The sequence below is a fragment of the Geospiza fortis genome, unplaced genomic scaffold (genome assembly GCF_000277835.1).
Source record: "Geospiza fortis unplaced genomic scaffold, GeoFor_1.0 scaffold11, whole genome shotgun sequence".
NCBI classification, from domain to species: domain Eukaryota; kingdom Metazoa; phylum Chordata; class Aves; order Passeriformes; family Thraupidae; genus Geospiza; species Geospiza fortis.
Window position 1 is genome coordinate 2,288,417 of NW_005054304.1, and position 14,690 is coordinate 2,303,106.

At 42.7% G+C, this 14,690-nt stretch overlaps 1 protein-coding gene across 1 annotated transcript in view; it reads left to right on the forward strand.

The window, feature by feature from the left end:
* The first annotated feature begins 538 nt into the window (after positions 1–538).
* Positions 539–14,690, forward strand: part of NR3C2 (nuclear receptor subfamily 3 group C member 2) — a 185,115-nt gene continuing 170,963 nt past the window's right edge. Inside the window, exon 1 of the mRNA XM_005418096.2 lies at positions 539–2,319. Coding sequence (XP_005418153.1) covers positions 539–2,319 — 1,781 coding nt within the window. The remainder of the gene's footprint in view (positions 2,320–14,690) is intronic.

The window sequence follows — 14,690 nt, forward strand, 5'->3', positions numbered from 1 at the left end:
GTTGTCCGTGTAACATGGCAGTGGAAGGTCCTTGGAGGAGCAGAGCTCCTCCAAGCTCTGTAATGAGCAATTTCCACAGGGTTTTCATCCTGCCTGCCACCAGCATGTCCTTTCAGGACCTCTCTGGATCCCCTCCTTCCTTACTCCCCTTTCCCTTTTTTAGGTGAGGGACAGCCCGTGGTACAGCTGGCACTGACTGACTGTGGGGCTATGGCCAGCGAGGGTGGGCGGTTTGCTGACATTGACAAGCCGTTCCTTTTGGGGCAGGGCTGGGAGCAATAATTTGGGTGTTCCCTAACTGCTGAGCTGTTTTCTCCCTGAGCCCATAGGGCTGTCATATCCATGAGACCTTTCCCTTGGTTTGATTGAAATTGGACAAATGGTTGAGAGATGATGGATGGGGCAGGGAAATGGGACTGGCAGGCAGAGAGAGAGAGGAGGATAGACGGAGAAAGCGGATACGCCTTGTTTCCTTAGGAAATTAGGAAATTTCCTTAGGAAGTCACACTGTCCTGTCATTAATTTTACTTTTTTATATATGTCTTTGCTAGTTATGGAGACAAAAGGATACCACAGCTACCCAGAAGGCTTAGATATGGAGAGACGGTGGGGTCAAGTTTCTCAGTCTGTGGAGTATTCTTCCATAGGTGCTGGAGAGCAGACTGATGACAGTAACTACATGGAGATTGTAAACGTCAGCTGCGCCGCCGGCACTTTCGCAAACAGCAGCGCTCAAGGAAACGGCAAAGAAAAACCTGAGCTACTCTCCTGCCTGCAGCAAGACAACAGCCAGCCTGGTCTCCTGCGCTCTGACATCAAAACCGAAACAGAGTCCAAGGAGCTGTCGGCAACGGTGGCCGAATCCATGGGTTTATATATGGATTCGATACGAGACGCCGATTACCACTACGATCAGCAGAACCAGGGGAGCCCAGGAAAGATCTACCAGAATGTGGAGCAGCTGGTGAAGCTCTACAAGGAGAATGGCCATTGCTCCTCTCCCCTCCACAGCGCCAGCAGGCCCTTGAGGTCTCTGATGTCGGACTCTGGGAGCACCGTGAACGGCGGTGCCATGCACACAATTGTCAAAAGCCCCATCATGTGTCAAGAGAAAAGCCCCTCAGGCTGCAGCCCTCAGAACATGGCCTCTTCAGTATGTAGTCCTGCGGGAGTTAACTCCATGTCCTCAACTACCGCTAGCTTTGGGAACTTTGCCATGCACAGCCCCATGGGGCAGGGCACCCCTCTGTCGCGCTCGCCCAACGTTGAGAGCCGGGGCTCCATGTTGCACAGCCCCGCGCACGTCAGCAACGTCGGCTCTCCGCTTTCCAGCCCTATCAGTAGCATGAAGTCGCCAATCTCCAGCCCTCCCAGCCACTGCAGCGTGAAATCTCCCGTCTCGAGTCCCAACAATATCACTATGCGATCTTCTGTGTCCAGTCCTGCAAACCTGAACTCCAGGAGCTCCATTGCCAGCCCTTCCAATGCCAATAATAGGTCCACGCGTTCTAGTCCAGCGGTTAGCACTGTGGGATCATCCATCTGTAGCCCCGTTAACAACTCCATAGGGTTCCCGCCTTCTGGCACGCCAGTGGGGCCTAGCAGAAGCCAAGATACAGTTCCCAGTCCAGAAACAAAAGACAAGGGTGCTCAAGAACTCACGTTTCCTAAGATGGAGGAAATGGAGAACGCCATCTCCAACAACAGCCAGATGAACCTTGTTCAGTTCATAAAGCCCGAGCCAGATGGGTCCTTTGGCAGCGCCTGCATCGGCGACAGCAGCAGCAGCAAAATAAACTCAGATTCCCCCTTTCCAGTACCAGTGAAGCAAGAGTCGGCCAAACATCCTTGTTCTGGTGCCTCCTTTAAAGGGAATCAAACAGTAAATCCTTTCCCATTTACAGATGGCTCTTATTTTTCTTTTATGGATGACAAAGACTATTACTCTCTTTCTGGGATTTTAGGACCACCTGTTTCTTCATTTGATGGAAATTGTGAAGGTAGCGGTTTTCCAAATCCAGGCCTACGTGTGGGGATTAAGCAGGAGCCTGATGATGGCAGCTATTACCAAGAGAACAGTATACCATCCTCTGCCATTGTGGGGGTAAATTCAGGTGGACAGTCATTTCACTACAGGATCGGTGCCCAGGGCACGATATCCTTGTCGCGGCCGGTTGCTCGAGAGCAGACATTTCAGCACTTGAGCTCCTTCCCTGCTGTCAGCACGCTCGTGGAGACCTGGAAGTCGCATTCGGAGCTGGCATCCAGAAGAAGTGATGGGTATCCAGTTCTAGAGTACATTCCAGAAAATGTGTCCAGGTGAGCTGGCAAATCGCTACTTTTTTTTTCTTTTTTAATCTCATTTTTTTTCTTTCTTCCCCTGCACTAAACAAACAAGGCGTGAATTAAAATGAGGACCAGGGTGGTATTTTTCAGTCTGATGCGTAATTCTTTGTTTGAATTTCCATTATTATTAGATTTGTGGCTATCTTGCTGTATTTTACTCTGCCTTTAATGAAAGTCAAATGCTGGCTTTAATATTTAAGAAGAACATACTGTATTCTGTTGTTATTAGGCTTGAAGGTATGGCTTTAGTATGTTTATGAGCTCTTACTACTACAAATGTTGTTTTTCCTATAATGAGAGCTTAGTAAAATTGCTCTCTTGTGTCCTATAATGGTTATTTTTTTCTTAGCTAGTGCTTGAATGTGTGGTACCTCAGATGAAATGTTGAGATGAGGATAAGAAAATGGTAGTGTCAGGAATCTGTTTTTGTGAAGAAGCATGGTTCTGTGTTTGCACTGGACTTTAACTGGTTAAGTTTAAAAAACAACGTTGCAAGCCTGTGGCAACATATTATTTCTGTATTTTAACTGTAGGAACATTTGGTTTATATATATAGAAAAATGCCTCCAGAAGGAGGAGAGCTGTTAAAACTTGATGCATTTGAAAGGGAGAAATGGATAAACTGATCCCCTCACTTTTGGTGGAAGAGAAATGAGCAAGTGTCATCTGAATTTGGCTTTCTTGGCTGATCTGTGGCAGCACGTCCTTCTTCAAGCAGATGTCCTTGAGCTGCATGAGGGATGCCTACTTTCCTAAACCACCTAGTCACAGAGTCAATAGTACATGTTCTGAAGCACCTCTGACAGCATGCCTGAGTTCAAATGGTTGCACAGCACACCCATGTACCCAGCAGGCTGACCAAAGGCTTGTGCCAAAGCTCAAATAGCCAGTGACAGATTGGCATTTACCTTTCTCAAGTGGTTTTTCTTGCTCATCACGAGCTATGCAGCTGCCCTCAGTGAATGAAGCATCTGCCTTATTCTTGGCGTGGGGTTAGGAGGATGCGTGGTGTTTTCCATATTTGTATGATACTACAGATTTCTGAAAATAGTGTTGCAGTGAAAAACATAATATCTAAAATACTGGTGCTTTTCAGGAGGGAAATCAGCCTATCTACCTATAAGGAGGAAAAAAAAAACTGTTTTCATTTTACTGTCAGTTCTGTCCAGCACTGCTACAATCTCTCTTTCATTTTGTAGGCCATACTTCACTTCTTCTTTGGCCATTTCTAATATGGTCTCGAAAAAGAATGCACTTTTTAATATACTCAGCTTGAAAGGGCTGTGTCCTACCATCATGCTGAACTTTGCTTGTAGCTGGATATTTGTTACCATCCAGTCTTGGTTTAAATGTACTTTCTTGGATTAAGGAAGATGGAGTCACTGTTCCTTAGTTATTTTACCTGATGAAATTTTCATAAATTGCATTATTTATATAGTGAGAAAAGTTCACCAGAAGACTGATGGAATGCCTGAATACAAAGACCCAATATTTTACTGCCTTTGTGGTTGAGCACTGTTGCTTGGACAGGTAGCTCCTGCCAGCTGTGAGAACTCTTGTGTGACTGAATGCTTGCACTGAGTCAAGGCTGTCATCCATTGCAGGGACAATAAACAAGGAAATAATGCAGGAAGGAACAAAGTTGCCATCAATAGTTGTATTTGGAGTGACAGTTTCTTATAAGGCTTTTAAAGGAGTCTCCTGATCTGACATTAGTCCAATGTAGCTCTAGATCAGTACATGTAATCAGGTTTGATGATGACACAGGCTGGGTCCACTTTCCTGTCTTTGTTCTCCAAGCTGGTATCTCTGTAGGATTTGCAGGTGAGTGTAGTTGCCACTCTGCAGGATGGGTATTCTGAAATGTTTAGTGCTCTGAGCTCTTACGTGTGGAATTTTGTTCAGGTGATGGAGATCTGCGGAGTTGCGACACTCCAGGCATCCTGATCTGTACTCCAGATGAGGACATGTGTCATCATTTCAAATCTCAGAATCAACCCCATTATTTAACTAAATGTTGCTCTTAATCTGGCTGGTGATGGCTCAATGCCAACAGTGCAGCCAGGGACCTGTGCAAAGCCCTTAAAATTTTCAAGTTAAATTCGTGCAGAGATCTTTTTGGCAGTGCAGGTTTGATTGCAGAGGTGCCTGCTGAGATATTTGTCTGCTGGTGAGACAAGTCATAAAGACTCCACATAAGATGTCACACATGTAAAAGCTCAGCCTTGCTATTGAACCTCAGACTGACCTTTATTTTTCTCTTTGTTTCTGTGCTGTTTTGCAGCTAGAACAGAGGAAATCAGGCTCAAATTAGTTAGTGCTCTGAGGTGTTGTAATAAAACACACATAGCTTAAAACTGTGCCAGACCCAACATCCCAAGCAAGGTTGGTTTCAGCTGTCCCATATCCGTGTGGCATGGGGATTGCAAAATACCTCTTCCTTCATGTCATCAGAACAGCAGCATCACACCTCTGTCCTCTACATCTAAACCAGATCCTTACTATTTCCAGTTTTTTTTTCTGATGTGTCAGTCATATCAGGCATCGCACATTTTGCAGGCTTTTACAGCATGTGATTAACCCTTCAAAGTTTGCAATATTTTGAAGCTTCTGGTATTCTAAGACTTGGTCTTTTTTTTTTGGCTTGCAATATAAATGGCTGCAAGCAAAGAATAAGGTGAAGGAAAAAAATAGGCTGCATGGTTCTCTAAAGCCAATAGATGACCAGCATGGAATATGTCTTGTTTTAGCAGCATTATTTTCTGAACCCTGATGTCATACCCTTTCTGAACTGCCTCAGACTTGCAGCTTACATGGTGAAAAGGAGTGGATGACATTGACTTTTCATATTTATAATGAATCCTAAGAATATTGCTGTTAAAAAACCCATATTCGAGTGTTCCCTTTCTTGAATCAGTGGTAGTGTCTAATAACCATAGTTGAGGCATTTAAAATGCCTTGCTACCTTGTTGATTGTGCCAATCACCCACTGCCAACTAGAACATTTCTTTTTTTTCCCTTCAGTTACTTTTATTAGATGCACACAGTTATGGTTCTTTTTAAGTTAGTTGATAGTAACTTTTTTATAACATTGCAGATTGTGGTGCTTGGGGAATGAGAGCCTCTTAAGGGAAACCAAATTGCCTTATTCTCTTTTAAATATTTTTCTTCTGCTAATAGGCATGCAGAACATGTCTTTGTTTTTGAAAGATTTTACATTTGTAATTTTTAATAAAGGGTGAATCATACTTGTCTGGCTGTGTGTATAGATTCCTCCTTCCACAAATGGCATTTCTAAGAAATACTGGTTTCTAAACTAAATAATCACTAAGTGGGCTTGAAAAATAAGGTATGTGCAATTGTGTGATGTCATTGATGAAAACCTACACAAAGAATCCAGATAAGATTTCACTATAGGGTGATCAGTGCTTGTCTGAATTGGGGTGCTAGCCTAAGCCCCATGAGCGTGCCAATTATGTGATTTTCAAAATGGCCTACGAAAATGTCATGGTTGCTTAAAACAACAGTAAGAATTGAGGAGAATGACTTTTCTGCTGCATTAGCTCTTACCTAAAGCTTCTTGTGCAAATGTGCCTTTTCCCTCTAATTTCCATATTAACTCATGTATGTACACACATGTACTCGCTTTTCTCAGTGCTTGTGGTGGAAACAGAGGGGCTATACTCCCTCCTACTGTCATTTCTTCCTGGCAATTCCACTGGCGTAATCCAGCGTGGGTGGAATTCACAAAGTTTGATGTGCTATTCAGAAAATTTAGTGTTTTAATATGAATTGCATATGTTTATCTATAATAGTGTTTCAATAAATTTTTGATCAGACATTGATAGTATTTTAGGGATGCCATTCACATGGGTCAGTATTTATTTCTTAGACCCTACTTGAAAAAGCCCCCCAAAAAAGCCATCTCACCCAACCCAAAACCAGAAGGCAACCCAGCAACATGATCCTGATTTACCTGTAGCCTTTACTGGCTTGAATTGATTCTGGTTAAAATCTGATTTCAGGCTATTGCAAGTATTTTTGTAAATAAACTTTTATGTTAAATATTATCTAGAATAGTCACTTATCAGAATTATACCTGCCAGAAAGATAAAGGCCTGGTAAATATTATTTTTAGAATTTATGAATGGCCTTGACCTCTGTTTGCTGACGGACTTTATGAGAAAAGGACTGTGCTGTTAAAATATTCTCCATGCTTGGCAGGACTGTATTCCCTTTTATCTTCCCAAAAATTTACTGTGCAAACCTTTTGCAGAAAGGATTCTCTAATACCATGCACCATAGGCTGAAATCTATATTTTTCCTTTATTTCAATTTGAGACGGTATACTTGTTTTTGTAGGTTCTTGTATAATTTTGTGTCTTTTTTTAATGCAGCTTTGGATATAGTCTTGACAAAGCTGAGACCTCTGCATATTTTTTATTTCTCGCTAAAGAAATTAGAAGTCTGTATTAATATGTCAGCCCAGGAGGCTGAAAGGTTCCCTTGGGCATACCAGCGTGCACTGAACAGCTTTTTACTTTCTACAGCTTTCTTTGTTGTTATTTTGGTGAGGGTGCTGGGTTTTTGTATTGCTCTTTATTGAGAAGTTCAAAGTCTGTATAAAGTATTTTCCCTTAAAATATGTATGCAAATAATGCCTTATTTTTCCTGAAAATTATATATATCCATTGCCTCCTGTGCTGTGGCATAGGGAAGTCCACATTAATGGAAAATTGTGTTCCAGAGCTGGGTGGATCTTCCCCATCTGGGGAAATAGGAGCTCTGTTGTCAAGCTGGGTGCCAGGATCTAGGGCTTGGTTGTTTCTTTGTGCAGCGGTAAATAAAGTTGTGTATTTCCAAAATGTTTCAGGTTGATACCACTCAACTTTGCAGTACTTGGCTGTTGGAAATCAGTTTGCCATGTTTAATTCTGGTAGTAGCTAATGTTGTTGCCTAGATTTTGTATCGCTTTTGGTGATATGGAATCTGACTATGATAATCTTGTTTTGATGGTTTTCTGGGGGTCACCTTCAATGCACAGATTTTATAACAAGCAGAAGAAATTTTGATGGTGCATTTTCTGACAGTATGGATCAGTCCATTTTCATGAGGACTGGAAGACAGAAAAGGATGAACTGTATAAAAAATGTTCCAGTCCTGTTTTAGGAGATGTGTGTTGCAGCAAGGCAGGCAAGCACAGGGATTGCTGCAGCAGATTCAGTGCTCGTGCAGTACTCGTGTTGTCTGCAGAGGGAGTAAATTGTTAAGTTGTGGTTCAATAACCTGGCCTTACTCAACCAGCACTTAACATTAATGGAGCTACAACCTGCTGTGGAGTGCTCTGCCTGGCTGAATCAGATTGTCAGGTACTCATTGGTGCTCTGCTGATCCCAGGCTGGAGCAGTGGCTGCTGTTGGGTGTCACTTGTAGCTGAACAATATATTATTTGCAGTGGTGAAAATACTCTGTTGGGCCATGCCTTGTCTGCTCTGATTCTGGCTTTGCCCTCTGATTTGGCTTGTTGTATGTGAGAGCAAGATTGGGTTCCTGATCCAGTCCACTCTGAAGCTCCAAAGAACCAACAGGACAGTGAAACTTGGTGAGCAGTTTGATGTGATACGGACGCGAGAACAAACTGCAGGGATGGAAAGGGAGTGGAGCCTGTGAAATATCCCAAGTGCACCTTTCTGCTAAAAGATAATGTATTGTCCAGCCATAATCCCAACGCTGGTATTTTCAGGGCGTAGTTTTAAGGCATTTTCTCTTTTTCAATTGCATGTATTGAGTCTTTGAGCAGAGTTGTAGGAGATGGAGTTAATAATGGACTTGTTTTGACCAAAACTTCTTGAAGAACAATGGAGTGCTGTGATTTGAGATTTAAGATCTCAGAGGTCAGAAAATACCACAGTTAAGGATGAATATAGAACCATAACTTGTTCTCTGGCAAATGTGTCTTAAAATATGGCTGTCTAAGAGTGATAAAAATGGTCCAACGAGGAAACTAAAAAGAGTGTGTGAAAAACAGGTATTAAATCCATCTAAGTTTAGTACTTTTATCAGTTTTCACATGCAGCTGGTTGCTACACAGTGCCTGGTGCTCAGCATATGAATTACTTCGGTTGCAGTCTCCTCTGAGTGAGAGATCTGTGGAGAGGAAGAGAAAAAGCAGCAGTATTTCCATTGGGTGCAGTGGAATTGGGCACGCAGTGTTATTGGGCACGTCTGAATGCACCCTAAATAGACCATGGCATGATGTGGCTGCTCGCTGCCCTACTTGTGTCACCCGCAGCAGAAGGTCACCGTCTGGTGGGCTCTCCCACAGCCCTCTCCTGCTGCAGCCACCTCGGCTTTGCGGCTGGAGGAGTCAGGCTGACCTTGGAGGAAGGCACACGTTTTTGGCTAAGGCTGCAGGGGAAGGGCTCCCAGGTCAGGAAGTGCCTGTTTATCCATGGCAGCAGTTCCCAGTGGAGCCTGCTCCGGTACCACTGCCGGCAAGAGGAGCGGCAGCGTCTCCCCCTCTCTGCAGGGCTTGCGTGGGAGGAGGCACTCCCTCCTCGGACTTGGAGACAGGATTTCTGTGCATCCATGGCTTTCCCTTCAGGGACCCCGGGATTTTACAAAAACCTTCAGGGTTGGTTTGCTTTCAGGGCAAAATTTTCAAATAAATGGTCTCTTTAAATGGGAGACTTTGTGACCTTGTTTGGAGTTGGGGTTTTTTTGGTTTGTTTTTGTTTTGTTTTGCAGTGAGGTTTATTAATGTGGTTTATCAGAGCTTAACAGTGTGTTTTCTGAAAGGAGGTGGTCTGGGGGGTTGTCTTTATTTTGCTGAAATCAGTGCTGAAAGATTCAAAATACATCAAAGAACGCTGCCCCGCCCCCCCCCAATCCCACCCCAGTCTCCCGAAACCCTCTCCCAAAACAAAAAAAGTGCAGAAAACCAAATCCATGCTGTTCATTCTGGATTCTTAAAAGTATATGTAACACTGTTTGTATCTATTCAGTATGTGAATAAATATTTTTGAAAGATGACATTTCTTTACTGAGTTATATTATAGCAGAAGTTCCCCCACTGCTGTGGTAGATCAGAAAATAACTTGAATTTTAGTTTTTATCTTAAACAGTGAATTAAGCACCTGCAATTACATTAGAGTTTCTTGTTAGCTGGTTGCTAAATTAAATTTCTTCAAATCTGTGATCTCTAAGCTGCCTGTTGGCTTCATGAACAAGCTGATAGCTTAAATTTCATATTTGGAGTTAATATGTAATGCTATTTTCTGAAAAGGAGAAAAATAAAAGTAGATTTTGGTTAGAACCTCTGAGCAGGAACAAAATCCAGTATTTGTGGATAATACATAAAATGGCTTATAGGAATTTGTATGCTCCTTCTAAGATGCATGGAAATGCTGCTGATTGTGGTTAGTGATAATAATAGATCAAAGAGTTACAGCCCTAAGGTTAAAAAGCAAATTTCAGACTAATTGCTGAATGTTTCTGACAATTTTTCTATCACTTTGCTCATTTCCATCTTCTCTCCTAAACAATACTTTCTACTTGCATCTGGAGATGAAATAAGTTTTTTGAATGAGCTTTCAGGCTAAAATTTCTGCTGAGTACATGAGTCTTTTCTATTGTGCTTTTCATTGCATATCTACTTTTGAGAGGTGTTACCCCAAAAAATGGCAGCTTTATAAACCAATTCCATAGCAGTTAGGTCTTCGGAAAAAAAAAACCCACAAAAGAAATTAAAATCTTCATATCATTTTTAATAATGCCTTCTGAATCTTTTGGATTTGTGAGAATATCTTAATTCCTTATTTTTATGTGTGTATGGCCCTTTTGGGTGCACGTTTAGCCTTAAGTCTCCAAATCAAAGCAGTATTTTAGAGGTTTATTTTGGGCAGTGTAATCTATCAGTGGTCTGAGAACTTTTAATCAGAGGGCAGAATGGAGAATTCAGTAATTTGTTCTGACCAGAATTTTGCCGCTCCTAGCTGCTGAGAACTGCAGGGTCTTGCCAGCATTTTTGGCAATGCTTTTCTGAATCCTGTGTTGTACTAAGATCATAGTGCAGTGCTGCAAAACCCTTTGTTTTCAGGGTTTGAAATTCCTTTGTACCGAATTTCTTTTGCCCCCAGCTCCTCTCCTGTACCTGGCTCGGAGGGTCAGGAGGGCGCACGGGAGCTGTCCCGGTCCTGGCTCGGGAATGCCCCGTGGAGATGGGAGCAGTTCTGAGCAAAGCAGTGCTCTGCTTCATACACTTTTACCTTGTGCTTTGCCTCTCTCTGGCAGCTCCAGGCCTCCAGCTGCAGGGAAGGGGCAGGTGTTGAGCGTGGCTGGTGGGAGCCGGGCGCACGGTGCCCGCTCCCTGCATCCCGCATCCCGTGGGCGGCTTGCGCAAGGAGCCGAGTGCGAGTGCCCCGGGAGGGAGACTGCGTCACCTCACTCGCCCTGTCCTCGGCCAGACCTGCGCTCTCCCAGCCCTTTGCAAGTGTGGTTTCACAACCGGCCAGCCCCGGTTTACTCTGGCAGCGTCTCACCTTGGAAAATCAATTGCGTTTGCGTCTTTAGCTCTCCCTTAGTGCTGCTGCAGGGAAGAGAGCGGGGAAGGGACTCTGCTCACTGTTATACAGTGGGTTGGCTTGGGAAGCAACATCCAAGATCGTCAGGTTCCAACCCCACCTTCAACTAGAGAAGGCTGCTCAGAGCCCCATCCAGCCTGGTCTTAAACACTTCCAGTGATGGGGCATCCACATCTGCTCTGGGCAACCTGTGCCAGTGCCTCACCACCCTTCAAAGTAGAGAATTTTTTCCAAATACCTAATCTAAATTAGGTATTCCTAATATAACTGCTTCAGTTACAGCCATTACCCATTGTCCTATCACCATGTTCCCTTGTAAAAAGTCCCTCTCCAGCCTTTTGCAGGTGATTCACCATTTTCCCCGCTCAAACACTGCGTCTCGTCTGACAGGAGCAGTGCTGGAGGTGGGACGTGGTCTCATAGTCAAGTTTCATCAAAGTCACTGCCCTCAGACTAGGAAAGGGATTACTTCTGGAAGTGCCTTAAGGTTGAGGCATCATGAGAGCAACCTTTCTATTCCCTCAGGAGGCTTGAGTTCAAATATGAGCTTCTCCAAAAGGTCGGAGATCTCACTTTTAGCATTGCTGAAGACTTGTCTCTAGAAACCTGTCATGCACTTCAGCGTTTTTGAAGACTGGAGTGCCAGGGACCTTGCAAATGAAGGTGGGTGGGAAATTTGCACAGTTTCCAGGCAGACTATCTGAGCTGTCAGCTTCATTATTTTGAACTAAATTAGATTTGTGCTAGAGAGTGCAGTATGCTAGAGCGGTTAGAAAGCTCTTCCTCTAATGGTAGCTTCAGAGCTACTTTGCTAGATATATCTGTGTTAACTTCCAAACTCACTTGGATAAATTAAAATAAAACAAAACTATCTTGCGCAGATGTGGATCCTGGGATATGGGAAAACTCCCTGAAAAAACTCAGGAATTCCACTTGAAGACAGTATAATTTAATGTTTGGTGTTTCTAAGGATCAAGGTCTGTTATTTTTTATGGTTTGGTAGAAATTGAACACGTTGTCATTTCTGGCCAGAGGATGCATGCTTCTGGACCACTGCACTCCTGCAGCTCCCTGAGCACCCTGAGCCCAGCAGAGAGAGAATACTCAGGGATGCTGCAGTGGAGGTCATTTTCCCCCATTTCCTAAGGATTGCCCCCCAGCTCATAGCCCACTTGCTTGGATTTAGTGTACACCATGGGTTTGTTTTGTTATTTCCATTTTAGTTTTGTTCAGTTTTGGGCACTAAGGCTTTCTAACGTTAATAATTAAAAACAAATATTGGCCAATAAATATCTTTAAGGATTAGAAAAAGTTACTAAACATGACTGGCTTGTCGAAATTCTGCATTGGACCTTTGCTGCAGACTGCCCTGCTGGAAAATCCATTAAATAAACCCACATTACTGCAGAATTAGCTCTGCAAACCCTGCACAGCTTTACTATACTCTTCTTTCAGATACACAGTGGTAAAAGAGAATGATTCCAGTTGATACAATTAGGATTTTTAAATCCTTATTTTTAATCTGGATCCATGTAAAGTAGCTGGAAGATGAACAAAGTGTGGGGGGGTTAGACATGTCAGCTTCTGCTCAGTGTATGGAAGTAAATGTTGGAAGTGGTCCAGAGCTTTATGGCTGCTGCCAACTAATGACATAAGATAATGTTGCAGTGAAACAATGCATTTGATTTGCATTTGTTTCCCAACTAACCTTTCTGATTCTTGGGACTGCTTGGAATTTATGTTTCTGGAGATTTGACAGTAAATAAAAGGAGATTAGGCATTGAAAACTTTGAATGATTAAATACGCAGTAATGACAACTTCAAACTGCACATGCAGATAATGAGATAAAGGATGGTTACTCACTTCATATTAAACCCATTTGGTGGAAGAAGCAAAGAGGACGAGTGTCCTTTGGATGGACATGTTATTTTAAAAAGGGAAAAAATTCAGAGGAGCTAATGTGTATAGAAATAGAATTGTAAAAAGTGAGTTGCTGATTTACTTTTTTTTTTTTTATTTCTGGAATCTAAATGTATCTATTATGGGTCTGAAAATTGTCCTGCATTTATTTTTTAACATTAACAGGAATTAACTGGGTGCAGAAGGCTAATAACAGAGTTTGTAGGTTTTGTTTACATTTTTATTTGGATCAGAAATGTGCTTTTGAAACGAATCTTCCAGTTGCCACCATCTTCTGTCCTGTGGTTCACATCACTGGGCAGCTGAGGGGGGAGCAATCAGATATTTCTGAGCCAGAAGGGAATGAAAAAAGCACTCCAGGCGGTACCCAGGGCATTCCAGCCTCAACTTCTGTCCATGGGACCCCCCTGGAGCTGGCCTGAAGCACAACCCTTGTGACACCTATAACTGGATGGTGGATCCTCAGGACTGACCACACCTCTCCATAGATCTCCTTTTTTCCTGTAATGTAGGTGCTGCCAGTCTGTAATTGCATTTCACCTGTGAGCTCGGGCATCTGTAATTGAGAAAAGATTCAGAGTTACAGGCAGAGGAAATTGTTGCACAGAAGAATCAGAGGCACTGTTTTCAGCAGATGTGTTTGTTCATAAGTTGTGACCAGAATGAGAAAAGTACCCACTTATTCACATTTCACCACAATCTAGAAATCCAAAAAAAAAGCTGAATTAAATCCTGGAAATAGGAAATGAAACTGAAGTGACAAATAGGCTGTATGGTTTTTTTTTTCATTAAGTGAGTTTCACTTCTTTTCAGCTAGATAGGGATATTCTGATATTTATTATAATACTAATCTGTAAAGGCAAACAGAATTGTTTTGATAATAGGCAGCTGCCTTAAGTATTTACAAGCAGCTGTAACTTAGACAAACTAATTTAAGGACTTACAATTTTCATTTCAGGAAAAAAACCTACTTTGTGGATCAATAAATTCTTGTAAAGTAAGCCTATTGATTTGCAGCTAATTGGATATTGTGGATGTCTGGTAAATTAATTTTAATATGAGGCTAACTGAGTTGACTAGGTGATGTATTAGTGGTTGTAAATGACTTTGAGTCATTAAGTCTATTTATAAGGTAGCTACAGGAAAAAAAGAGTTAGAAATGTCTCTTAATTTCTAATGAATCAGCACTGTAATACCAAGTCCAGATGACTTCTGAGCTCACAAGAGGAGTTTCATGCTTTTCTTATCTTCATACCCTCCATACTATGATAAACAAGATACTCCATGTCCTCCACTAATTGTTCCATGCCCTTCCACCTGTATTAGCCCTTTCCATGATCTCAAGATGCTTCAGGTTCTGCTTGCTTCAGCACAAACACCTGATATTGTGCTTATTAAAAGAAAGTCCTACGAAGGTTGTAGCAAGGTCCATGTTGCTGCACAGAAGCCTGGTCCTCCCTCTGCCAAGCTGCTGTTCCAAGCTGGAATGCTTCAAGGCACAAGGGGGTGGCAGCCCCAGCCACAGCTTTGGCAGCTGCAGGGGTGAGTAGGTGTTCATGGGGGCTTCTTTGTCCCAGTGCCAGCAGCATGGGCATTTACAGTTCTTTCCAAATTTTGCCTGAGGTATTTGAGGCTTGGAACTTGGGTCTGACTCCATAGGGAGAGTTGCTACTGGTTGGGATGTGTTTTGGCTTTTTTCCATCACGCGGCTTGCCCCAAACTCAGACGTGATATTGATGTTGGTGTGACTTAAATCAGTAATTTAATACAAGGGAATGCGATTTTCATGCTCAGTGAAAAAAAAAAAAATCAGGACCAAATAGGACTGAGCTTGGGAGCAG